This window comes from Aricia agestis, chromosome 20 (assembly GCF_905147365.1).
Source record: "Aricia agestis chromosome 20, ilAriAges1.1, whole genome shotgun sequence".
NCBI classification, from domain to species: Eukaryota; Metazoa; Arthropoda; class Insecta; order Lepidoptera; family Lycaenidae; genus Aricia; species Aricia agestis.
The window spans coordinates 4,158,109-4,186,036 of NC_056425.1; the positions used below are offsets into that span (position 1 = coordinate 4,158,109).

Consider the following 27,928-nt stretch of genomic DNA (forward strand, 5'->3'; position numbering starts at 1 on the left):
GTATACAGGGCAATCCCAGACTTTAACCCACGTTCAAGGACAACTACTGACGTAGTTCAAAGGATTATAGAGGATCGACAGTCACTTATGATATAATATTAATTACTGTGCACCATAAAGAGAATGGCAATTCCTACTAATTGTATCATTAATCCGTCGATCGCGGATTTTTGGAAATCTAATCAGATTCTCGCGGTTCAAGTGGGCCTTATGGGAGTTGATAGGACTAGGAAGCCTTGTTTTCCCCCGACTGCATCAGGAGGGATATACTTATTATGAGTACTATGACAATTTGTTTGCAATGCAACTGAAGCTCAGGGCTTATTAGATTTAAGAATTGGTGAATACTAGATTCCAGTTTTGACATAGTTTATGAGAATGCACTGAATGCACTGAATGAATGCAATTTTGGCACATCAAATTGTCATACTTTATGTAAAAGAGTACCTCATAGTTCATACGTTCATTCTTCATTCATTGTAATTTTCCATTTTTTTAGTAAAAGATGGCCTCGTGCGAGTTTCTTACGCCGGTTCTTCTCGGCGGGTTAGTTCCCGAACTTCTGGTAGGCAACGTAGTTTCTTCGTTCGACTTTCAAAAAGTGTATCATGAATCATGATACCCATTTTGAATAAAAAGATATTTTATTTTATAGTATTTTGAGAAGCTATGTGGAGTGGAAGCCCAGCTTTTTGGGTGTTTCAAGAACATCAAAATGCTCTAGCTACCGGCAAGATCTGCTTCATTACGTAGTCCATCAGAATTGTACAAAGGAGCGATATCTCACCCGAATTAGTATCTATTATAAAGATAATCGATTTTATAGTCAGATTATGTGTGTATTAAACGCCGCTCGGACAAGATAAGGCTCGGGTAAATTCGGTATAAAACCCTGGACTACTGTTATTCCGCATCAAGTGATCAAACTAAACAGTGAGTATTACAATTATATTTTATTGTTTTAGAACTACTTATAATTTTTCAGTACCTAGGTAATTTATAATTTGTGACTAAGTAAAAGCTGTTGCTAGAGCTTGTAAGCAAAAACTAAGTTTTAAGTCTTGTAACAAAAACATTAACTACAATAATTATGACAATCATCGGGTAACATTGTTTTTGTGATAATTTTAAATAGAGTGTACAACCATATTGTTCTAAAGCTTGAACTGAATTGTATTGAACTAGATTACTAGACTGATTCAAACTCAGTAGCTTTATAAGTTTTCTATCAAATTCTGAACTGACTCTAAAGGTCTGTTTCACCACTCCTGATAAATGCTGAATAGGCTATCCACCACTTAACTTGACAGCTATAGAGTACGGAGAATCTATCAAAAAAGTTTTGGATAGCCTATACGGCACTTTATCAGGAAGTTTAGGGACTCTAAATATGTTTTCTAACGTTACTCATTACTTACGTTCTACTAACATTTTCCAGACTCACCATGAAATTCTTCATCGCATTCCTCGCCGTGTGCGCTCTGGCCGCCGCCGGGCCGGTCAACAAGCCAAACGACGCCAGCAACGCCGAGCTCGAGGCCATCATCGCCGCCATCCATAGCCCCAGCACCGACCCCGGCACCGCCGCCCTGCTCGAGCAGCAGCTGCAGGACATCCTCGACAGCCTCAAGCCCGAGTACGAGCCCATCGTCGTCGCACCCGCGGTCGTCGACCAGTACGAGCCCGTCATAGTCGGACCCGCTATCGTCGACCAATTCGAGCCGATCTCCGTCGGCCCCGCCATCGTTGAGGACTTCGAGCAAATCTCCGTCAGCCCCGCTGTCGTCGACGAGTCTGTTGTCAGCCCCGCCGCCGTCCAGGATGCCCCCAAAGCCCTCATTCAGATCATCATCAACGTCGCCGGCTCCGGCGTGTCCGCCAGCCCGGTCCTCGTGGAGGAGAGTCCGGCCTCCATCGACAGGCCCACCCCGGCCCAGACCCCCGAGGTGATCGTGCCCGAGCCCGTCATCGTTCCTGAGCCCGTTATCGTCGTGCCCGAGCCCGCCATCGTGCCGGAGCCCGTCATCGTTGCCCCCGAGGTGATCGTGCCGGAGCCCGTCATCGTTGCCCCCGAGGTGATCGTGCCGGAGCCCGTCATCGTTGCCCCCGAGGTGATCGTGCCGGAGCCCGTCATCGTGGCCCCCGAGGTGATCGTGCCGGAGCCCGTCGTCGAAGCCCCCGAGGTGATCGTGCCCGAGCCCGCTATCCTCGCCCCCGAAGAACTCAACTAAAATGTAACACCCGGCCCGTTGTCGTACATATATTATGTAAATAAAGTTATACAATAAATAGCACTAACTTTTTTTAACATTGTATGAGAGTTGAGACCCTCCGCTGCCGGCGCCGGCTCCCGAAAATATCAGTAATAGGAACCGGCGGTAAGTATACTGCCGGCAGCCGAGATATAAAACAACGGCTGCCGGCGCCGGCACTCAAAATGGGAACCGGTGAAAACGCTGGGTTCCAGTGCCGGTAAATAAATTTTAAAAAGAAATACATTTATGTAACCTCAAATATTCGACTTTTTAACCGACTCCCAAAGGTGGAGGTTATATCAAATCAAATCAAATCATTTAATTCAGGCATCAGAGGCCCATATAACAAATACCTTAAATCTAACATACATATAATTATATAATAAATACCTTAAAACTAACATACATATTTTATATATACTTAAAAACTAACACTCGCTTCGTTCCGGAGTCTCCCCCGGAACCTCCGATAGACTACATCCATCGGCCAGAACTCCGGCGCCTCGAAAGTCGACAGAAGATTCGTCGGTACTCTCACCACAAAGGAGCTAAAGTTAACCTTGTGGCGAGACTGCAGACGCTCGACCCTCAGGCGCAGTGTCGTCTTCTTCTGGATGTAGTCCACGACGTCCTGGACCTCCATGGACCAGTGCAGGCGGGATATGTACAGGGGCGTCGCGGGGACCTCGCTCCGCAGATGCAGCTCAGGTACATATGGTGCGGTGCCGCGATGGTTGCGGGCGGCGGGCTTCTTCCTCCTCTCCACCAGTATGAAGCCCTCCTCATCGCACCTCCTGCCTTCGTCCTTGCCAAGCCGAGAAGACTCCACCTTGCGGCTCTTCGTAGCCTTGTGGTTCTCAGTCTCGCGACTCTTCGGAGCCTTGCGGCTCTCATTCGCCCCATTAGTTTTCGCCGGCGGGGGAGGTGCGGGGCGACCAGCAACAGTCGCAAAGTTTTTCTGAGTCGCCTGAGGACTCGGGGTCGGCGCAACCGGGAGGGGAGCGGGGGCGGGGGCGGCAGCGGCAGTGTTCGTTGACCCGTCCGATAATACTGACGGGCTAAACGTGCTCGCTTGCGTGCCACGACGAGTAGTGATGAATGCGGCATCAGCATCAGGTGACCTACATATTGAATTACCACTTTTTAATTGCGATAATTCAATACGTAAGTCACTGATCGTAGACTCTGATGCCTGCAATCTACCTCGAACTCCGGCCAGCTCCTCCTTCAGGAACCTGAATTGTCCTTCAGTAGGCTGACGACGTCGACGTGGTCCAATGTGACGGGTGGCAGCTTGTGGAGCTCCTTTGCCACAAAAGCCGGCACCTCATCAGGATCCGTCTGCTTCAGCAGGGAGATGATGTCCTGCACGCTCCTTTCCGTTCCGTCTCTTCGTCGCGACGGCATATTCGCGCTCTGTCCGAGCGTCTCGTATAGCAGCTGCTTGCCCTTGCAAATCTCCTCGCTGGAGAAGGAGGACTTGCAGATCTGCATGATGCTGACCTTGTCCATAGTGTCGATGGCATGCTGGATAAACGCCAGCAACTCGTTGGCCACGAGCGCCATGGTCACGTGCAGCGGCAATGTGCCGCGCGATTCGCATAAATATTACTTTTGCTGCGTGTGTAACGCGGAGCACGACCGGTCGCTAATTCGACGCATTACACACTCGATTATATATTTTAGCTTTTTGTGATGCATTTTGATCAAATGCTACCAAAAAGTAAGATTTTGCAACATAGTATACCACGGTTCCGAAGGTGCTGAACAGAACTTTGGACTACTCATACATACATGTTTGAGAGTTTCAGCGTTGTTTAAAGAAACAAACTGCTATGCGGATCACATTAATCATCATCATCATCACTACCATTAAAATATGCATCCTCACATTATGACCTTATTATTGGTACTTTTCATAGTCCTATAGCTGAAGACTGATGTTTTTTATGATTATTCTGTCATTTGACAAGCGATGTTTGCCGAATAGGCACCGGCAGCCTATTCGGCAAACATCGCGTGACTTCGGCAAGCTTTGGAAAACGGCACCGGCAGCCATTTCGGCAGCCGACAATATAAAAAGTCACGTTTCAGTCATCGTCGATGACTTGAAAATGACTTTTTATTGTTGTAAAGACTATAATAGTTACCGAAAACATTTTATGAGTGAGTCAGCAATCACAAATAATAACTTCTTACTTACCGATGGTAAATCAAAACAGCCTTAATAGGTTTTAATTGGGTATTATAAAGGTTTTAACCATTAAAGTTTTACCTCTGTATCAATTCTAGGATTTTAGATGAATTTATTTGGTTCAAAACTTTTCAGAGCCGGCATATTCCTACAGTAAAGATTATTTTAGTTTTTTAAATTATTTTGGTTTTTTTCATTAATTTTAGTTTTGCAGTAAACAACTTCGTTCTACACTTGGCTGTGGCTTATGAGATTCGAGACATGATAATTGTCAACATTTTAAAATCCCTTGATACCAACGCTGGCAGCGATATTTTGGACCCATTGCTCCAATTTGCTCTCTCTTCCACTAATAACAATATAATTTAATCGTTCTTTAAAAGAAGGAATATTTCCACGTAATAGGAAATCTGCTTGAACAGTACCTACCCATACATAAAAAGGGTTTGCGTATGCAGGACATAAGAAATTACAGACTACAGAGGTATCTCTATAGTCTATATTGAATGTACAGGTAAAAGTTCCCGAAAAAATTGTCTACAATTATATTTCCCACCTTACATCGTTCCATACCCAAAGGTCGTTCGACTACTAACAACCTGGCTTGTATCTCTAGCTACATCTTAGAAAATATGGAAGGTAGTGTGGCAAATTGATTTAATCTACGCGGATTTTGCAGCAAAATGTTTGCGAAAGCCTTCGATCGTGTGGACCATGATATTCTTCTTCAGAAGCTACACGCTCTCGGCGTTCACGGAAACTTGTCGATGGATGAAATCATATCTGTCTAACCGATCTCAAGCTGTGGTCATGGGTGGCTACCGCTCGGATTACATTAGTGTTCCTACTGGCGTCCCTCAAGGTTCTCATTTGGGTCCACTCCTTTACAATGCATACTTGTTTTATACTCGTATAGGATCATACATTAAAAAAGACACTCGCTCTAAGCGGGCCCCTAGGCGAGCAATTTTATTGTGCCATAACACGTATTGCGTAACATTATTGACCGTCTAGGGTTGATATTGAACACGGTGCGCCTTCAATATCTAATTGTCAAATAAACTGTTCAATAAAATTGAAGCGTGATATTGCACTATACAATTTGTCGTCTAGGGGCCGGCTTAGACTAGTACTTCTATGATTTCTGTGAGAAAATGATAATCTTTTTTTGAAAGGCGAAGAACAGGCTTCCCAAAGTGTTCGCCGCGGCTCTGGTGCGGTCTAAGCGCGAGTGTTCCACAGACTTGCAGTAAAGCAGCAAACTCCATACTTTATAGTAATAACATACAAGATGTTTGAACCCATCAAATGAGCCCGTCAAAATGAACAACTTTTTATATGAGAACAATGCTGGGAACTCAAAAAATCCGACTTCATACCCATACAAATTGCCGATCCGGGCATCCGTATCCAGGGTATGAAGACGACATTTTTTTTGAGTTCCCAGCATTGTTCTCATATAAAAAGTTGTTCATTTTGACGGGCTCATTTGATGGGTTCAAACATCTTGTATGTTATTACTATAAAGTATGGAGTTTGCTTATGGAGTTGTTCATTTTGACGGCCTCATTTGATGATTTCAAGGATAACGGAAGGACTTGTAGACATTTGGCGAAAACACAGGTATGCTAGCAGGATGTGTCTATGGTGCTGGTTTATAATGGTATAAGATTAGTTAGTGTGCTGTTAGATCACTGCCACTCTGTTTTACCAAACCCTTGGCCATCCTAACACACTGCATCATTTACTTCGTAGTTCGTAATACTGTGTAGTATAGAGATAGCCTGTATATTTATAGGTACTTGGCCCTCTGTATTCCTAAAAGATTCCCAACTGTCTATATATGCCACCAACCACTGTCTATAAAAACTACCTTAGATACATAACATCAAATTATTTTACATAAGACGTTCCGCGCGGCTTCGGCCGAATAAATTAGTAATTTTACGGAAACCGTACATTTTCCCACAAAAATAGCCTTTACGTGATCTACTCTATATCTGTGCCAAATAACTTAAAAATTCATCCAGTAGTTCGTGAGATAAGCGCCTTCAAATAATTTTCCCGGTTTTTTTCTCATTTTCCTCTGTTTCTTCGCTTCTGTTGGTCGTAGAGTGATCATTCATCATCATCATAATATCTATAATATCTATGGACGCTTCACACCACGTCAGTCTAGCCCCGTGCTAAGTACCTAAAGCACTTGTGTTACGGGTACCAGACAACGGAAATATATTTAATACTTTTATATTATACATATATTTAAGATTTTTTTATATAATACATACAGGGTGTAACAAAAACAAGTGATAATACTTTAGGGTGTGTACGTGTTCCCTGTAGAGATTTCACTGTGTAAGTAGCAGCGCTGAAAGACCAAAATTTTTTTTCACTTTTGTATGGGCAAGGGTCCGAGCGTCACGAGTTTCCCCATACAAAAGTGAAAAAAATTTTTGGTCTTTCAGCGCTGCTACTTTCACAGTGAACTCTCTACAGGGAACACGTACACACCCTAAATTATTATCACTTGTCTTTGTTATACCCTGTATATTTAATACACATCTAAGACCTAGGAACATTGAAAATTTTTTGTTCCGTCGGCGGGATTCGAACCCGCGACCCCCGGCTTACGCTACCGATGCGCCACCAACTGAGCCACAGAGGTGGGCAATCACTACCATAAACCATTGAACCATGCATCGTCCCATTATGACCCTATTATTCTAATTCTAGTCTCGAAATAATTATTCGTAGAAGTCGGGAAGGTTTATAATAGGAGGGAAGTGGAGGGAGTGGGAAAAGGGAAATACGAAGTTCACCTGGTCATCTATATAATCATGGTACCTTGTCCGTTTAGCAATACTCCTGTACATACAGGGTGCAATGACTAGCTATACTCAAGTATTAAAAAAAATATATATATATTTTTTTTAATACTGTATGCTATAGTTTTAACTTTTAAGTCAATCTTAATCATATACGCGTCTCTCCAAAATTCATTAAATATTATGTTTCAGCACTATAGGTCTATTGTAAAAAAATATTACAACATATTGAATTTCTTTTGTATATGACTGTTTGATGCCAAAATAAATGAAAAAAAAAAATAAAAAAAAATAAAAGAGGCTTCATAACTGTGATTTATTAAAGTATTTTATAACTAAGGTTCCTCATGTCCATTACGCTATTTACTGGGCAATAACAGCGGGGATGGGGAAGATGGGGTTGATGACAACGGGCTCGGGCACGATCTCGCTCTCGGGGAAGAGCTCAGGGACAACGACGACGGGCTCGGGCACGATGGCGGGCTCGGGCACGATCTCGGGGGCAACGACGACGGGCTCCGGCACGATCACCTCGGGGGCCACGATGACGGGCTCCGGCACGATCACCTCGGGGGCCACGATGACGGGCTCCGGCACGATAACCTCGGGGGCCACGATGACGGGCTCCGGCACGATGGCGGGCTCGGGCACGACTATAACGGGCTCAGGGACGATGACGGGCTCGGGCACGATCACCTCGGGGGTCTGGGCCGGAATGGGCCTGTCGATGGAGGCCGGGCTCTCCTCCACGACGACGGGGCTGGCGGAAACGCCGGAGCCGGCGACGTTGATGATGATTTGGACGAGGGGAGAGCTAGCGACTGCGGCGGGAGCGGCTTCCTCGACGACGGCGGGGCTAACGGAGATGGGCTGGTATTCCTCAACGATAGCGGGGCCAATGGCGATGGGTTGGTAGTTGTCAACGATAGCGGGGCCAACGGCGATGGGCTGGTAGTTGTCAACGATAGCGGGGCCAACGGCGATGGGCTGGTAGTTGTCAACGATAGCGGGGCCAATGACGATGGGCTGGTAGTTGTCAACGATAGCGGGGCCAACTGCGATGGGTTGGTAGTTGTCAACAATAGCGGGGCCAACAGAGATGGGCTGGTATTGGTCGACGATAGCGGGGCCAACGGAGATGGGCTGGTAATTGTCGACAAGAGCGGGTCCAACGGCAATCTCTTGGACGGCGGCGGATTCAACGTCGACGAGAGCTGGTCCGATGGCGATGTTGCGGGCCGGGCCAGCCACGGCCACGGCGATCACGGCGGCTACAGTCAACAGAAATTTCATATTTCTGAAAAATAAATACCAAAGGTTTAGTGGAAAACCAATACTAGGGACTGGGGCATTCTAATAACTACGAGGTTAGAGGAAATGACAACATGATAATGATTTAAGATGAAGGTTGAAGAGAAAGAGATGAGACGAATATCCACATAATGTTACGATACTAATGACACTAGATTAAGATTTCCTATTAATCTATGATTATGTACTTAATAAGAATCAAAGGATAAATAACTAGGCTCTAGAGACTAGATTTAATTAGCTCTAATAAATACTATGATTTTGAAGGATTAAAATACTCACAATTTGTTTTTGCTTTGATCACAAAGTATGGCAAAATGATGCAAAAACTGTTGTTATATACTTTGTTTTATCAGAGATAAACAACGATGGCGAAAATGAGGTTTGATTAGTATTTTTTTATTGAACCTCAATAAATGATACTGAGTACGTGATTACTGATTAGTCTCGGTAAGACTTTGTGTATTGGTCCATTTACTCATAAGTCATGAGTATTGCACGTGTGTAATCCACGCAAGGAGGTATTTTCACCTAGTACTTAGTAGTCACCATTAATCATCAAGACTAAAAGGCACTAAGTACTTCTTAGTACCTTCTAGTCTTGACTCTTGATATATAGGTTGTTAAGTTTAACACGGTTATCCTTGAAACCATCAAACGAGCCCGTCAAAATGAACACCTTTTTCTATGAGAACAATGCTGGGAACTCAATTAGATGCAAATTGCCCGGATCGGCAATGGTTTGGGTATGAAGACAGATTTTTTTGAGTTCCCAGCATTGTTCTCATAGAAAAAGTTGTCCATTTTGACGGGCTCATTTGATGGTTTAAGAATAACAGTGTTAAACCTAACACCCTGTATAATATAATAGTAGGTGTTAGTCCACAATCAATGATAGTATGATTTCCTAAATCTAATCATCTTCGAAACTTTCTTTTTTAATTTTCTGATAACGTAGTCCAAATTAACATTATGGCGTCTTAAAATAACACATAAAGGAAATGATTAGGTGCATATCACTAAGCAAGTGTATTTTGATAAAGCTAGGGGATTAAGATTTGGTAAAGTTCCAATCTGATCATATCATACATCTATCTGTACTGGCTTACCTTAGCTTTCTACTTTTACACCAGGTTCATTAGTAGGTTAACATGCAACAAATAAAAAAGTAAAAAAAATAAAAAAAGTTTATTTCAGGTTTTTTAATCCATATTTTGTAAGTAAACAATAAACCTAAAATAGTTACAAAAATCGATTAGTTTAAGTATTTGCCACCTTCTGGCGCTCCGGGCACATGCACATGGCCCCGCGTGCGGAACATCGGCGATGCTATGCGACGTCGCAGTACGGTGTGAAAACCGTCTGTGAGGGCGTGCGCAAACAATATCGCCGATGCACTACACCGGCCACCACCACCAACACCCTGAAAGCATTATTATATTTTACTTAATAACTAAACGTTTCTATAATAAGCTATTAAATTCATCCGTTTCTCTAAACAAGGATACATATATCAATTTTAAAGCATTGTTAAATCATAGTCCTATGCAATTTGCTTTTGCACCAAGCCTTTTTATATCTTCGGCTTTGTAACATAATTCTCTATGCTTTGTCATAAGGTCTATTGACATTTGACTATGGACTTTTGGATAATGATTGTTTATGGTACGATTTCGTCAACGTTGCAGTTTATTACGTCATCAAATCTATCATCATCATCATCCTCATCGTTGTCACTATCACAACAAGTTGGACTGCCACCGGTTAAGCTGCCGCCGATTAAGCACGACAAAAATCCCGGACATTTGGCAGAAATAAGAAATGTGATTATACACCGGCCACTTCTCAAAAAGTTGTTTTGGGATCAATTATTTAAATCCAGTCTTCCCTTTCTCCACTAAAATGTATATTATTTTATATACGACAGTATATATTAAGTCTATGATTTTATATGACAAAATTCGTTATCAAAATGTATGCGGTTCGACATAAGTTATCGCTAAATGACATTTCGCTTGCGAAGACTAATGTCAAATTCCATACATTTTGATAACGAATTTCGTCATCGTTTTTAACGAAAGGGACTTTGGATACAGCCCCAGAGTCACTGACCTCCAATAATGGAGATCAGTGCCCAGCGTAGTTTGATCGAGTTATAATATGTCAAACTCAGCCGACAGATCACGACCTACATTGAATTGACATAATCCAACCAAATGACGTAGGTCCGTCAACTTCCTATGAATCAATTTCTTCGAGGGCTCAAATTGTAATGTACCATCAAAGATTTAGAAATACCACGTTCTCCCCTACCCTATTCTCTTCCCTACCCTCCCCTATTCCCTTCCCTTCCCTACCCTCCCCTATTATTCTATTCCCTCTTAAAAGGTAGGCAACGCACCTGCAGCTCTTCTGATGCTGCGAGTGTCCATGGGCGACGGAAGTTGCTTTCCATCAGGTGACCCGTGTGCTCGTTTGCCCCCTCATTTAAAAAAAAAAACATCAAAGAACTTTATCGAGGCTAACGTTACATTACAGATCAAAAGGAACCAAATTTAAAACGGTAATAATATGGGAGTTACGATTCCTTAGTTTTTATTATTCGTAGGTTAGTCGTGATCTGTCGGCTGAGTTTAACGCGATCAAATTACATAGGTCTCTCCATGACTCAACTTCCCTGGTAGTACCCAGGGGTTAGGTATAAGATAACTTACTACTTCTGTGTTTCAAAGTTATCTTGAAATTTATCGAAGCTGTAAAGATATTGTATCTACAGTTATATGGAAGTAATTTTCGTAGTTTAAAACATTAAAATTTTATTACCGACGATATGAAATTATTTTATTGTGTTACGTATGTAAAATTGTTTAATAGACGAAATAGTTTTGTTATCTTTGTTTTTGCTAGCAGATACTGTAATGTAGGGCTTTTCCTAGTATAGTGGTTTGTTTGAAAAATAACCTGCAATTCCAAATTTGTTTTTAGAATTTAAGTAATTCTACACTAAAACTATCTGCTCATACAGTGGCTATTGTGGCTCGTGAAGACCAAATTATTATCTCTGCTATCTCAAAAAAGCGTCCGTGAGAGCGTCCGTGGCCTAATGGGTAGATCTTTGGTTCGCACTCGTGGAGGGTGCAGCCGGGACCCGGGTGGAGGCGTGTACCAACTACCAATGAGACATTTTCTGATCTCAAGTAGGTACATAATACGGACGCTCGTACGGTGAAGGAAAACATCGTGAGGAAACCCGCACATAGTTGGTCCCAGACGAATTGACTAGTTATTTCCTCTGGACTAGGCCGACAATGTTGCAAGAATGTCGTATGTGCTTACGGACGGACGGGCATTTAAATCCTGTCCCAGGCACTACAGTATTTGAGGAGTGGTTACTTCGCTCTGAAAATACTGCATAAATCATCCACAATGGATGCAAAGGCCTAGTATTATCTCAAAAACTGCATTCCATAAATGGAAAATTAAATTAGAGTAATTTATAAATGACTCGCAAATCGCACTAATGCATATCAAAATACACTCAATAAATGGATGAACCAAATCTGATGTTGTATAGATAACTTTTTGATATAAAAAGTTGATGCAACTGACTTCATTTAGTGCAACTTCCAAATTACACAAACATGTAAGTACCAAAACAAACATAATATTATTATCGTTCAACATCTTCTATTTGGGTATCGGTTAAAAATCTTAACCTAAGTAATTAATCTTTAAATGATGTAGAAGGAAGTAGTTTCTCTATTTCTTTACTTACTTATTTTAAAATACATCGTAACTTAACGGATTTTAAGTAGTTTCTGGCGTTGAGTTCCCAACCTAATTCAAGATTAAAGAGTACAATTACAATTGTAATTGCAGTACAAGCTTTAAAAAACGTATAGTGAGTGTTTCGTCCAAATTAGTTCTGGAATGCATTGAGATGTTAAACATGCTAGGAAGGAACAACAACATCCGCCTAGTATGGGTCCCGGGCCACAGCAACGTCCCCGGCAATGAAACCGCTGACGAACTGGCTAGGCTTGGGGCCGAGAGTCTCCAGAACCAGTCTGTGGTATAACTCCCAGTACCACAAAGCAAGTGCTCAAGGAATGGGGTCACAGACTATGCAAGAAGCAATGGGCTGAGACCCCTGGCCTTGAACACTCCAAGGCACTAATTCCTGACTTCAACAAGAAACAATCAGAATTAGTACTCACCTTGGGTAGGAACCAATTAAGAATCCTTACCAGAAGCCTAACTGGGCACTGCAAGCTCAACAAACACCTAAACAGAATGGGTTTTTGTAGCATAACGACTTGCAGATTCTGTGAGGAGGAGGATGAAACACCTATTCACCTTCTCCTTGACTACCTTGGTCGCCAAGAATACTCGTCCACAGAGGAATTTCGTGGCACCAACCCCAACCATATCGTTCAATTTATGAGCAGTATTGGGTTGGGGATGATACTCTAGTGCGAAGGAGTCACAATAGATCCTCATGGGTCGCAGTGACGTCAGGGCTACAGCGACCTGCCTTCTTTAAAAAAAAAAAAAGAGTGTTGCAAAGTGCGCCTACCGGGCAAGTGCGCCATATTATAGGATTGGAGATCTCCAATCCGCAGTATGGAATTATAGCTATATTATTTAATAATAATAGCGTGGTTGCCGGGTAGGCGCACTTGTGGGAAGCGCACTTGCCGGGTAGGCGCACTTGCCGGGTAGGCGCACTTGCCGGGTAGGCGCACTTGCCGGGTAGTCGCACTTGCCGGGTAGGCGCACTTTGTCACACTCACTATACCATATTTTATTAAAATTAAAGATTTTTATTGAGGATTGGTTTTTCAGTAAAATGAAATTCTTCGCATTCTTCGCTCTCTTCGTTGCGGCGTCCGCGCAGCCCGCGCAGGACCGCTCCGAGAAATTCCTGCCGGGCGTCATTAGCTCCATCCTGGAGTCGCTGCAGAGACCACCAGCGGACTTCGGACCCGCCATCGTCGAGGAGCCCACCCCCATCTCTATCGGCCCCGCTATCGTTGAGGAGCCCACCCCCATCTCTGTCGGCCCCGCCATTGTTGAGGAGCCCATCCCCATCTCTGTCGGCCCCGCCATTGTTGAGGAGTCCATCCCCATCTCTGTCGGCCCCGCCATTGTTGAGGAGCCCAACCCCATCGCCGTCGGCCCCGCCATCGTCGAGGAGGCTCCCGCCGCATCCGCCAGCGCTCCCCTCGTCCAGATCATCCTGAACATCAACAGCCAGACCGGTGCCATCAACCCCAGCCCCGCGGTCGTCGCCGAGCCCATCGTCCCCACCCCCGTCGCCGTGGTGGATGGCGAGATCGCCCCCACCCCCGTCGTCGTCGTGGACCCCATCGAGCCCACCCCCGTGCTCGTGGAGGAGATCGTGCCCGAGCCCGTCGCCATCGGCACCCCTGTCCTCCCCACCCCCGTCCTCCCCGAACCCATCATCCCCGAACCCGTCGCCATCCTCCCCGAGGAACTCAACTGAACATGAATTACTGAACTACGATTCCGGTATGATGAGTGAACGTTAAAAACACAATAAAATTGTTTGCTTTGTTACCTACCTATTGTTGAAATTATTATACTTTAGTATAATTAATACTAGTTCTAAGCTGTATAGGTACGTACGTACATTTTTGCTCTTGTAGTTTTACTCTATCCACTGTAGTACTTTTACGCGACATCTTGCCATGATTCAGCTCGCCACGCCAGGTCCTTTTGCACCTCATCCCTCCAGCGGTATCTGGGACGGTCCACCCACCACCGGTCGTCTGCCGAGAGCGGTCACTTGCCCCACGTACGCTTAATTAATGATGACCGAGCGGCAAAAAGCATATTATGTAGTTAGAGCGACAGGTGCATCAATTAGAGGTAGGTACCTAGAAATTTAAAACCATAAAGTACTAGCGGAATAGAGCAACAATCTCGCTGTCAAACGAAACCGAAATTGGTTTTCATCTGTGTGTAAAATATGTGTACATAATTATACACTTACACAAGCATGATTGAACATGAATTCTATGAGATTAAATTGTCAATGTGTCAATACGTGCCGACTGGACGTCAAAAAAAGAGTTCTGCTGTCATGTATCACACGTCTCTTTTTACGACGCAGTGTTACTGAAAGTGACATCTCGCTTGCTCAGGCCTTTGTTTCTCTATTCCGCTGGGTATAATATTAACTTTATGTTTTAAAACAGGGTCTTACATTCACTATGCTATTTTTTTTCTCAGTCTATTGCAAATCGCAATGACAAAAGTCTGGAAATTCTAAGTTCAATGGCCCGTAACCAAAAACCCCGCTCCTATTCTTACGTTGCCTATCTCGTCATAACATCATTGAGAAGAATGTAAATGAGTGACGTTTACCTTTGCACTCTCTGTGTATAATAGGCGGATGTGACGTGTATTGTGTCTCATAATGTCACAAATCACACATTATCATTATCATAGACTTATACCCCCTTACTAATAAACGCTGTATAAGCTTTGAATAGTTATACAGTGTTTTGTCTTCTTCAATCCAATTAAAAATGTCACTTGTGTGACAGGAACAAAACACTGTATTAATATTAATAACTATTCAAAGCTTATACAAGGTTTATTAGTAAGGGCACAGAATATATTATATTAGTAGTACCAAGTAAGGGGGATAATATATACTTATCCATGGGCGTACCGACGGGGGGGCAGGGGGGGGGGCAGCTGCCCCCCCTGGATCATGTTGACGTCCCTACTAAGTATATTATTTAGTACTTTCATCTATAAAAATTAAAAATAATAAAACGAATTTTTGCCATTTGTTTGCAATACAATATTTTTACAACTAAAAATTATTAATTTTTTATTCTTTATAAACACCTAGCTTACAAAAATCTGATTTCCCCCCCCCCCCCCCTGGCCCAGAATTTGCGTAATTTGCCCCAAGAATCTGGGTAATTTGCCCCCCCCCTGGCCCAGAACGTGGGTACGCCCATGTACTTATCATTATTATCTATGTGATATGTCCTACGTACGTCCATAAAGATGACTTTTCGATCTACGAGGCAAGCGACCGCTACCGACAAAAATTCAAGAAGCTTTTTCTTGTGAATTGACAAGAAAAGACGCGCCCGCCCCGCCACGCCCACAAGCGGTCCGCATGAAAGTTGTCCAGTGTCCACACCCTCTCATTTCATAGTAGTTTTACCTGTCACGCGGGCAACACGCGCGCGGCCAGGAGAAGACATGGAGAAGACAATGTTGTTAGTTGTTACACCTTGAAGGTTTGCAGGTCGTAATGGTCCTGAAATACTGATGGCGACAGTTCGTTCAGTTTAACTGTGCGTGGCAGAAACGCATATGTACCTACTTTTCTTACGTTTGGCGTATCAACTGATTGCGAAAGTATTAACAAAAAGAAACTGCTCCTGCAACCAATCGCCATCGTTCCACGCGAAAAATTCATTCTCATCAAGTCATCACCAATCACCGTGCGTTTTTCCGCAGCTTTCTGCCACGCACAGTTTCTTCACTCTCTCACCGCTAAGATTGTGCTTAAGATTATTCTTGGGGTGTTGTTTTTATTAAAAGGATTACGCATCTTAAGCACAATCTTAGCGGTGAGAGAGGATTAATTTAGCCTTAATAGGTACAGTTGACCCTCAATAGTCAATAGGAACTAGGGTTGTTGAGGAAGTGATTATGAGGAAGAGGAGGAGGAAGAGGAATTTTCACGCGCAAATTTAGAGGATGCGGATGAGGAAGAGGATATTTTTTGAGGAAGAGGATGCGGATGAGGAAGCGGAAGAGGAAGCGGATGAGGAAGAGGATGATAGGAAATTATAAATACTAGCGGACCCAACCCAAAAGTCTTTGTTCTGTCTGTACATAACAAAAATTAATTAAAAGGGCATTTTCCAGAGGACCAAACTATGAATCTGAACCATTCTCACACACACAATAAAGAATCATCAAAATTGGTCCAGCAATTAAGGAGGAGTTCAGTAACATATACAATGGCTTTATACAGCCGTAGTGAGACCGATTACCTCATATTATGGCCGCGTAGTGTGTCAAAAAAAGGCTGAACAAGTAAACTGTCGCAAAAATCTGAACACCGTCCAGAGACTGGCATGCCTAATAATCACGGGTGCGCTTTCGTCAATACCCACCGCTTCCCTCGAGGCCCTGATCAACCTAACTCCGCTTCCTCTGCTTGTTTAGATGGAGGCCAGAAAGGCCAGGGCCAGGACGGCGGGCAGGACAAATTAGGCATCCACCCCATTTAGACAGCTGGAACAGTCTCTTCGTGAATCACCCATCATGGACATGCAATCAGACGCCATGATCAAGGTGCATAGCTTTTCGAAGCAATATCAGGTTCTTATACCTGCCAGGGAGGACCAGAAAGGAAATATCCCAATTAATATTCGCCCTAGCGATATAGTTTGGTTCACGGATGGATCAAGGAAAGAACCGTGCGGGAGCCGGATTCTACGGGGGCAAGCCACCAAGAGGCAAACATGACAGTTTGGGGGAGTTTGCGACCATGTTTCAGGCTGAGGTCTTCGCAATCATCGGTTGCTTACTAGAAAGCCTAGAGATGGCACTAGTTAACAAAAATATTTTTATCTTCTCTGATAGTCAAGCTGCACTTAAAGCACTGACTGATGCAGAAGTTTCATCGAAATTGGTTCTGGAATGCATTGAGACGTTGAACATGCTAGGGAGGGACAATACAGTAACGTCCCCGGCAACGAAACCGCAGACGAACTGGCTAGGCTTGGGGCCGAGAGTCTCATATATGGCCCAGAACCGGTCTGCGGAATATCTCCCAGTACTACAAAGCAAGTGCTCGAGGAATGGGTTCGCGAACTAAGCAGAAAGCAATGGGTTGAGTCCCAGGCCTTGAACACTCCAAGGCACTAATTGCTGGCTTTAACAAGAAACTGTCAAAAATAGTGCTCACCATGGGTAGGAATCAATTAAGAATCCTTACCAGAAGCCTAACTGGGCACTGCAAGCTCAATAAGCACCTTAACAGAATAGGTGTTAGTAGCTTAACGACTTGCAGATTCTGCGAGGAGGAGGATGAGACACCTATACACCTTCTCCTTGACTGTCCTGCTCTACTACAGAGCAGGAACAGGCACCTTGGTCGCTACGAATACTCATCCACAGAGGAAATTCGTGGCACCAACCATAACCACATCGTTCAATTTATGAGCAGCATTGGGTTGGGGACGGTACTCTAATGCGAAGGAGTCACAATAGATGACCTGCCTTCAGCAATAAAAAAAAAAACATACACAACACACGCACACAAAAAAAAGATGAGTAAATAATTCAATTCTGTGGCTCTGGCGTGTGCATTGCCATGATTGGATACGCGACGCGCATGCGCAGTGAAATTCCTCATAAATTCCTCTTAAATTTTGAGGAAGCGATAGCGGAAGAGGATTTTTTTATTTTTATTTATGAGGATGCGGTAACGGTTGAGGAACCCAAAATATTGCGGAACTTCCTCATTATGAGGAAGCGGAAGAGGAATCCTCAGCAACCCTAATAGGAACTGCCGTCTGATTTTTAAAGGCTGCATGTCAATTAAATAGCATTATTATAGCCTGTCAAAAAAGAGTAGACGCTGAATTACTTACCTATACAATTTTGAAATGTATTAAATCGAGATAAAAATGTGCAAGGTAATAGGTACCTAATATTTAAAGTGTTCTCTGTGGAAATATAAAGAGAAAAAAACCGGCCAAGTGCGTGTCGGGCCTCGCGCAATATAGGGTTCCATAGTACTGCTAGTTTTTGATAATTTTTGTAAGGTCAATGAATGTATATTTATAATATTGTGTTTTACACTACTAACAACATCATCTCAGTTACGTTCAAAGGAATTTGAACGAAAAGTTCCTTTATACTTCGCCGAAAACATTTTTTCTAGTTGATCGACTATTACTCAATTACTTATAAAGTTTTCCTTTTGATAAAGGGGATTGGTAGAAGGGAGGTAATACTCGTGCTATTTTTGAAAAACCTATCCAACGGTGGGCGCGAAAAAAAAATTATCCCCGCTTGATGTGTAGGGGAGGTACCATAAAAAAAAAACTTATTAAGTCTTCTTAGCCGTGATCATTTTCCTTCTAAATTCAGCATATTTCCTACTCCCGTGATTTTTTTCACATTTCCAGAAGCAACCGTTTAGCTGGTAGAAGGGGGAGACACTGGACTCTAACGACTTTTTCCACTTTAAAACTTAATATTTCCTAAACAGATCCCAAAATCGGAAAATGATCTATGAATACTAATAATATTTAAAAAAAAACTTATCCCACGACAACCCACACGATAGGGTGGACGCGAAAAAAAAATCATCCCCGCTTGATGTGTTGTAGCCTGTAAGGGATGTACCATAAAAATATTTTTTTATGATTTCATAATATACGATTTTGTCGGCATCATTATTCTCAAGTGTATTCATGCCGAATTACAGCTTTGTAGGTTCTGTAGTCTCTGAACAAAACCGCGGACAGACAGATGGACAGACAGACAGACGGATGGACCGACCGAAACTGTAAGGGTTCATTGTTGACTACGGAACCCTAAAAATCACCTTTTGAGCGTGAGATTACGTTTATAAAAAAAAATCTGCGTCTACAGGATCTACTCTTTCTTGACAGACTGTAATAATTGCATCCAGTAAAATTTAAATATACCTTATTTGAACAATTACATGATTATAATAAAAATTAAAACGTTCTTGTCTTATAATGGTATTTTTATACTTAATATTAATTATAATAATTATAGGAAGTAGTCCACCGCATTTTATTGCATAATGAACAATAATTAATAGGCAAATAAATAAATTAAAATACAGATGCACTTAAGAATAATAATAATTAATTATGAAGGTATTAAGATTTTTTCAATTATTGATTGTACTGTACTGTACTGACTACTGTACGAGTATCAGAGAAGTTGATTCCTAGGCAGATGGCGGACCTGAGTAATTTGGTCGCGTTAAATCAAACTCATCAGACCGATGAACTGAAAATGAATGACGAACTAACATTGAATTGACATAAGCCGACCACATGACATAGGTCCGTCAACTGCCTAGGAATCAATTTGCTCGATGGTACAACCAACAACCATGTAGTTATACCTACGCGCTACGTTGTCTAAACTTTGGATCTCTTTTGACGAAAAATGCGGAAACGTAGGTGAATGAAATTTTGCACAGTTATTTTTATATATCTTGATTGGTAAAGGAGTGCATCGAGCTAAATATATTGTTTTGAAATTATGCTTTTATCATACCTACATTTTTTTAACAAATAAAACATTACAGTAAGTACACACTACAACACACACACTAGGGGATTTTGATAAGTAGATATACACACGAATTGTACTCTTTTATTTATGGTTGAAGTCTGTTAGTTTTTTTTATTGAATCAAAAATACTGCATAAGACAATAATTACACGGCCAGTCTGTCATCATTTGACTTTATGATCTGAGCCTGTCGCAGGAATTACTGTTTGTGCGACGGGATAGCAATGAACGTTGCCATGGTCAATGGTGCCATACTTATTTAGTTACACTCACTTCAATTAAATAATAAGTATCGGCGAAATACTTTATATGGCAAAACAACGTTTGCCGGGACAGCTAGTATCAGTAGAAAAGCGTTGACATTTGAAACTTACAATTTAATTTTTTATTTGAAGTCAAAATTAGATCATTGGGCGATCTTAGTACTATTAAATTAATGACACTTTCCTTTTATTATGTTGACATCATTATATTAATTACTAGCTGTTGCCCGCGACTTCGTCCGCGTGGACTTCAGTTTATAGCGCGCGATGTCAACAAAATTTGTGTCAAAAGCTTTTACAAAAAAACCCTGGTACCCCTTAAATCAATACAGCTGTGCAGTGTGCACACAATAAGTACTTCATTTTTTTATATTAAACTTTATATTTTATGCCAAATTTTAAAGCTTATTTAGCCCCCCAATTACATAACTTTACCCATAAACTATTTATCATTGATAGGTTTAGCCCCAATTTCACCAATGTCTGTTAGTGTTAACAGCTTGTTAAAATGTCCTGTCTTCTCTTTCATTCATATGAAAAACGAAACAGCTAACGTGATACTAATTCGAGCATTAACTTTAACAGTCGTTGGTGAAATTTGGTCTTAAGGTTACGTCACTGCCTGCACAGATAAAGTACTGAGTTATTTAATACCGTAGAATAGATATAACAATCGAAAAAAATCGAGACTTAAATGTAAGATGATACCACCTCTTATAGAAAGACTTTTGAGCAAGCGTCAGCGCGATGTAGAAGACGCACGGCGCCATCTATTATGAATTTTTGAACAAATTTACGACCCTTACAACCCTTTTTTCCAGTAAAAAAGTAGCCTATGTCCTTTCTCAGACTCTAGAATAACTGTGTACAAAATTTCATTGCAATCGGTTCAGTAGTTTTGGCGTGAAAGCGAGACAGACAGACAGACAGACAGACAGACAGACAGACAGACAGAGATACTTTCGCATTTATAATATTATAGTATAGATATAGACTAGTATAGATTGCCTCAGCCAAGAGTTCTTGGGTTCAGTAAAGAGTCCACCTTACTAAATTTGGACGTCTTAATTGATTCAGTAAATAGCAAGTGAAATAGCATTTAGAAACTTAGGATTAATCCTAATTAGCGCACTAAATCGGAAGAAGTGTGGCTTCTGATTGGTGCAATCAGAAGCTTCAAATTAATCTTCTTTTTAGGATCCTAATTAGGACGTCTAAAAGTAAGGTAAAATTAAGCTCTCAACGCGAAACGCGAACGGAATGCGGAACGGCAGCGTTTGCAACGCGAAACTGGTGTGCACACCTGCGCGAAGCTACGGTGCGAACCGTAGATAATTCCCGCTCTGCCGACGATAACTTCCCGCGTTGCTGACGCTCTCGCTTCGCAGTCGCTTTGGTCGCGTAGGTTTAGCCGAAGCCTTAATCGGACTCGCGAGTCGCGCATGCAGATTGCAGGGTTGCGTACTCATTAGATCTACAGGGAGGAAACCCGCACATAGTTGGTCCTTGTGTATTGTGTGGTTGGTTGGTAATTGTGTAAATTTGTTCAAATTAAGTTAGTTCCAAAAATTCATAATAAATGGCGCCGTGCGTCTTCTACATCGCGCTGACGCTTGCTCAAAAGTCTTTCTATAAGAGGTGGTATCATCTTACATTTAAGTTTCGATTTTTTTCGATTGTTATATCTATAATTCTACGGTATAAAATAACTCAGTACTTTATCTGTGCAGTGACGTAACCTTAAACCTATCAATGATAAATAGTTTATGGGTAAAGTTGTGTAATTGGGGGCTAAAATATAAGCTTTGAAATTTGGCATAAAATATAAAGTTTAATATAAAAAAATGAAATACTTATTGTGTGCACACTGCACTGTATTGATTTAAGGGGTACTAGGGTTTTTTTATAAAAGCTTTTGACACCAATTTTGTTGACATCGCGCTTTATAAACTGAAGTCCACGCGGACGAAGTCGCGGGCAACAGCTAGTACTGTATAAATATCACTGACTAAAATGTAACTGATGATTGATATTGGATATTGTCCTTTCTCGGGTTCGAGATGTGACTGCTGCCAGTCCTTTTTATATGGTCCCTCTTCATGGCGACAGTTTGCTTTTTCTTTCCATGTCATCATCTCTGTTGTGCCGAGTCAAACCATCGTCTTTCTGGTACATTTAGTACCCATCTTTCTTTCAGGTTTCGTCATTATTGTTTTATTTATTTTCATAAAGCAGACGTCTATCATTTGTCAATCATGATAAAATGTGGATGCCTATCTGCCACCACTTCCACCTACTGATAGAGAGATTGTTAGGGTTCCGTACACAAAGGGTAAAAACGGGACCCTATTACTAAGACTTCGATGTCTGTCAGTCCGTCTGTCCGTCCGTCTGTCTGTCTCTAGGCTGTATCTCAAGAACCGCTATAGCTAGCTATGGCGGTTCTTGAGATACAGCCTAGAGACTTCTGAAATTTTCATAGGTTGTGTAATGTGTATATCTGTTGCCGCTATAACAAATACTAAAACAAAATAAAATAAATATTAAAGGGGGCTCCCCAAAGAATTCTATTTAAACTGAGGTTAAATAGAAGTTTTTGGGGCTCCCATACAAAAACAATTTTTTTGGCCTTTTTTGCTCGTAATCAATAATGGTAGCAGGTTGGCACTTGAAATACTCACAATATTCTTACTTATATTTCTCCTTTAATAATTAATAATAACATTTAAATAAAATAAATAATTAAGGGGGCTCCCATACAAAAAACCACATTTTTTACCTATTTTGCCCTATAATGCCGTGTGTAAACGCGCTAACGCTACCTAATCAATTTTACGATGACCATAAAATCATTAAAAATCTTGATATTATCTGACCCTGCCTAGTTCAAATCAACGGCTGTATAGATAACATTTGGTATATAAATTTCACTAAGAACACGAGCTAGGCATAGTTTCTTTAAATACTAGGTAAGTTGGATCCTTTGCTACCATTTATACATATTACATGAGAACAGTTGCTCAAGGCACCATAAGACTTATATGACTTATGAGGCACTAGCTCTTGGTTGAATCGCTAGACTTATGCATCTATATCATTACCACAACCCATAAAGCTTAAAACTTTCTTTGCAACAATTTTGACTGGCCTTTTTTTGCAGCAAACATGAAATTCCTCGCCTTCTTCGCTCTCTTGGCTGTGGCCAGCGCCGCGCCCGCCGAACAGGCCCCACCTTCCAACCGTGCCCTTCTGGACGTCATCGGAGCCATCCTCGCCAGCCTGAAGCCCAACCCCGTGGAAGCTGGACCAGCCATCGTCGAGCCCATCTCTGTTGGACCCGCTGTCGTTGACAACTTCGAGCCCATCTCTGTTGGACCCGCTGTCGTTGACAACTACCAACCCATCTCTGTTGGACCCGCTGTCGTTGACAACTACCAGCCCATCTCTGTTGGACCCGCTGTCGTAGACAACTACCAGCCCATCTCTGTTGGACCCGCTATCGTTGACAACTACCAGCCCATCTCTGTTGGTCCCGCTGTCGTTGACAACTACCAGCCCATCTCTGTTGGACCCGCTATCGTTGACAACTACCAGCCCATCTCTGTTGGTCCCGCTGTCGTTGACAACTACCAACCAATCCTGGTCGGCCCAGCTGTTGTCGACAACTTCGAGCCATCTCCCGTCGTCATCGACACCCCCATAATCGTCGGCCCAGCCGTCGTTGACAGCATCGTGCCTACCCCCGTGGCCGTCGTCGACTCTCCCATCTCCGCCAGCCCCGCCGCAGAAGCTCACCCCGCCCCCGCTGCTCCCGCTTTCCCCTTCCCTTACGACGGCAGCTCTCCCCTCGTCCAAGTCGTTCTCAACATCAACAACGCTGAATCTGGCTCCATTGCTGGTAGCCCAGTAGCTATCGAGGGTCTCCCCATCAACCCCAGCCCCGCGGTCGTCACCGAGCCCATCGTCCCCACCCCCGTCTCCGTGGTGGAAAGCGAGATTGTCCCCACCCCCGTCGTCGTCGTGGACCACATCGAGCCCACCCCCGTGCTCGTAGAGGAGATCATGCCCGAGCCCGTCGCCATCGGCACCCCTGTCCTCCCCGCCCCCATCATCCCCGAACCCGTCGCCATCCTCCCCGAGGAACTGAACTAAACGAACCTTGATGATGAGTGAACGTTAAAAGCATAATAAAACTTGTTGGTTTGTTAAAAAAATGTTTAATTTTATTAGAGGGTCCACCAAAAATGACATTTCTAGGAAGGGTTCAGCAATCAGCCACCAAAAAGATTTGAGAACCGCTGATATACTATCATAGATGGATAGCGGACTTTTATCATATAAATATTGTAGATCTACAGCAGTATCAATTGTAGATCTACAGCAGTATCAATTAGAGGCACACAAAAGAAATTTGAAACAGTTAAAAGTGTCTTAAAACATTAGCAATGCCACAGATTTTTTTTCCAGCCTATCTGAATTACAAACATCTGCAAAATTCCAAGTTAATTGACCTGAAAAGTAACGAAAAAACTTCGCTCCTTTTTATGACATGTCTATATCTCGTCATAACTCATAAACATCAAGAACTGAATGTAAATGAGTGAATGAGTGACGTCCTTTGCACTCTCTGTGTATCTGTTAAGTGATAATAGGCGGATGTGACGTGTGTATGATGGTGTTTTACTCATACTGTCAAATACCATCATTATCAGTATGCCTAACATCCTTAATGTCATGTTCACACCTTACCTACCGAGTACCGAGTAGGCGAGACAGTGCTCTCGGCCGACTTATGCCCTTTTTTATGAAATAAATGGGGCAAACGAGCAAACGTGTCACCTGATGGAAAGCAACTACCGTCGCTCATGGACACTCGCAACATCAGAGGAGCTGCGGGTGCGTTGCCGGCCTTCTAAGAGGGAATACGCTCTCTTCTTGAAGGTTTGCAGGTCCTATCTTGAGAAGATCTATATTGAAACAAAATAAGTAAAATATCTTACTGAAAAGATATATTGTAACCTACATTTCTTTTCCTGCGTAGTTTTAACAACATAGATTTGGAGGCACTTAAACGTGATTTAATTGATACTGACTGGTCGACTGTCTACTCTGCCAGTGACATTGATCTTAAGGTAAGGCTGCTAACTGAACTTTTAACTAACATCTTTAATAAGCATGCCCCTCTCAAGAGAGTCAAAATTAAACACGCACCAGCACCTTGGCTATCGTCTGATATCAGAACTATGATGGCCAAGCGTAATCGAGCTTGTTATCGCTATAGAAAACGACCGTCTGACGAAAACTTAGCAAAGTACAAGTATCTCCGGAATCTCTGCAGTCGTCTGTGTAGAGATGCCAAAAGACGCCACATACATTCATCCATAGATCAAACCAACCCTTCCCAACTTTGGAAATTTCTTTCTACACTCGGAGTAGGAAAGACTTCATCATATTTAGACAACACCTTAGACCTAAATTCTCTTAATTCTCACTTCTCTCGGCCTCCTGTAGTCATAGATCGGGTTACTAAAGAGCGCACCGTATCCCATCTCTCTTCCTCTCCTCTCCCTCCTTGCACTGCGTTCTCATTTACACCTGTTACTGAGGACGATGTTATTAAACATATGGCAGCTATTAAATCTACTGCTGTAGGTAATGATGATCTCAGCTCCCGTATGTTATCCCTTTCCCTTCCCGAACTCTTGCCAGTTCTCACTCATATATTTAATCACTCCCTGGCAACGAGCTGCTTTCCTTCGGCATGGAAACGTGCCGACGTCATTCCCTTGCCCAAAACCCCTAATCCCTCTTCCTTATCCCATTACAGACCCATCTCCATATTACCTTACCTTTCCAAAGTACTTGAACATATTGTGCATAAACAGCTTTCCCATTTTTTATCATCCAACCATTTGCTTTCCCCTTTCCAATCCGGCTTCCGTCCTGGTCACAGTACTGTGACAGCACTGCTTAAAGTTACTGATGACCTACGCCTTGCTTTAGAAAATAAATGTATCTCCATACTAGTGTTACTTGACTTTAGCAATGCGTTTAATTCTGTTGACTTCGACATCCTTCTTTCAGTCCTTCGCTCCCTTAACCTCTCCTCTTCCGTGATAAACTGGCTAGATTCATATCTCCGGGGACGATCACAGCGAGTCCGCTTTGGTGAGGCTGTCTCTGACTGGTCCGATCTTGATGCAGGAGTGCCTCAAGGTGGCGTTCTCTCTCCTCTCCTTTTTTCAATATTTATAAATAATATCACTCTAATAATAACATCTTACTTCCATCTCTACGCGGACGACTTGCAGATTTATCGTCATTCTCACATTCTGGATATTGACTCTACGGTTGGCGACATTAACTCAGATCTCGAACGCATAGCAGATTGGGCTAAGTCATTCGGCTTGTTAGTCAATCCTGGCAAATCACAAGCAATAATTATTGGCAGCAGGTATATGACACAACGGCTTAGTAACGTGCCTAGTGTCATTTACAATGGTACCGTAATTAATTACACAGATTCGGCCAAAAACCTAGGTATAATTCTAGACTGTAACCTATCGTGGATTCATCAGGTCACTGAAGTGAGCAGGAAAGTGCACTACTCACTGCACACGTTGAGATGCCTCCAAAACTTTTTACCCATACAGACCAAAATTTTCCTTGTCCAAGCACTCATATTTCCCATCCTCGACTACGCCGATTCCTGCTACCTAGACGTCACTGAAGAGCAGTTAACGAGGTTGGAGCGCTTACAGAACCTCTGTATCCGTTTTATATTTGGTCTGAGAAAGTATGATCACATCTCGGCCTACCGCTCCAAACTCAAGTGGCTTCCTATTCGTCTCCGTCGCAACTCCCATATCCTTTCCATGCTTTACAACATCCTTTATAATCCTCTCTCTCCTCCATACCTCCTTGACCGCTTCAACTTCTCTCGCCCTCCCGATATCCCATGCAGGTCCAACGTCCGGTCAAACCTCTCCCTCCCCTCCCATCGTTCCAATTTCTACTCCTATTCCTTTACTGTTCATGCGGTCAGATTGTGGAACTCGCTTCCTCACACCATCCGTGATAGTCCCACCATTGCTGTCTTTAAACGTCGATTGAAAGAGCACTACCTTGAATCTCTATCCATTTAAGTACCATTATTATATGTACATATAGTATTTATTTATTATAGTTATATTATTATATCTTATAAATATAGCATTTTGTATTATATTGATATTTATTTTTTATTTGTTTTGTCATTTTCATATATATTATCTTTTGTCGTTTTAGTATTATAGTATGTATTAGTTTTACTTTTAACGAGCATATATTATTATTGTAAATTTAATGTAATCATATTCGTGCACGTCCTATCTGCTGTTTTAATCCTATCTCTCTCCGTAGGGCTGCTGGAAGAGATTTCTTTTAGAAATAAGCAGATCCTTTGTGTCGTCTTTCTGTGTAAACTGTTATATTGTTATATTTCCTGTGCACAATAAATTATAAATAAAAATAAAAAAATTGTTTCCAACACTTCATTTTGCGCAGAGCAATGAGTTTCTAAAATACTTATAGAGTAGCAATGTCTTACAAAAGATTCTCAGAAATGCGTAACCACTTTTTTGTTAAAAAGACAATGTCAGGTCATATATTTGTTATGTCATTATGTATGTGAGATATGCCTGCAGGCTACTTCGAAGTGGCAACGCGTTGCTACCGTAAACTTCCAATCTAG

At 42.4% G+C, this 27,928-nt stretch overlaps 2 protein-coding genes across 2 annotated transcripts; one reads left to right on the forward strand and one right to left on the reverse strand.

The window, feature by feature from the left end:
• The first annotated feature begins 1,445 nt into the window (after positions 1–1,445).
• On the forward strand, positions 1,446–24,348 carry LOC121737398. Its single transcript, XM_042129071.1, has 6 exons — positions 1,446–2,197; positions 7,655–8,491; positions 13,431–13,791; positions 16,257–16,286; positions 23,488–23,883; positions 24,031–24,348. The coding sequence occupies exons 1-6, from the start codon at positions 1,446–1,448 to the stop codon at positions 24,346–24,348; spliced, it is 2,694 nt and encodes an 897-aa protein (XP_041985005.1).
• Positions 7,581–8,988, reverse strand: LOC121737186 (cytadherence high molecular weight protein 3-like). The gene is made up of 2 exons (XM_042128782.1): positions 8,868–8,988; positions 7,581–8,571 (listed from the first exon to the last, which is right to left on the reverse strand). The coding sequence occupies exon 2, from the start codon at positions 8,565–8,567 to the stop codon at positions 7,638–7,640; it is 930 nt and encodes a 309-aa protein (XP_041984716.1). The 5' UTR covers positions 8,568–8,571; positions 8,868–8,988; the 3' UTR covers positions 7,581–7,637.
• Positions 24,349–27,928: the final 3,580 nt, after the last annotated feature.

Bases quoted from the DNA above. Each gene is read 5' to 3' on its own strand.
- LOC121737398 (XM_042129071.1), top strand. From the start codon at position 1,446: ATGAAATTCTTCATCGCATTCCTCGCCGTGTGCGCTCTGGCCGCCGCC. The intron at 8,492-13,430 runs GTCCGATGGCGA...TTGGTTTTTCAG, and splicing joins TTCAACGTCGACGAGAGCTG to TAAAATGAAATTCTTCGCAT. The intron at 13,792-16,256 runs GCATCCGCCAGC...GACCCTCAATAG, and splicing joins TCGTCGAGGAGGCTCCCGCC to TCAATAGGAACTAGGGTTGT.
- LOC121737186 (XM_042128782.1), bottom strand. From the start codon at position 8,567: ATGAAATTTCTGTTGACTGTAGCCGCCGTGATCGCCGTGGCCGTGGCT.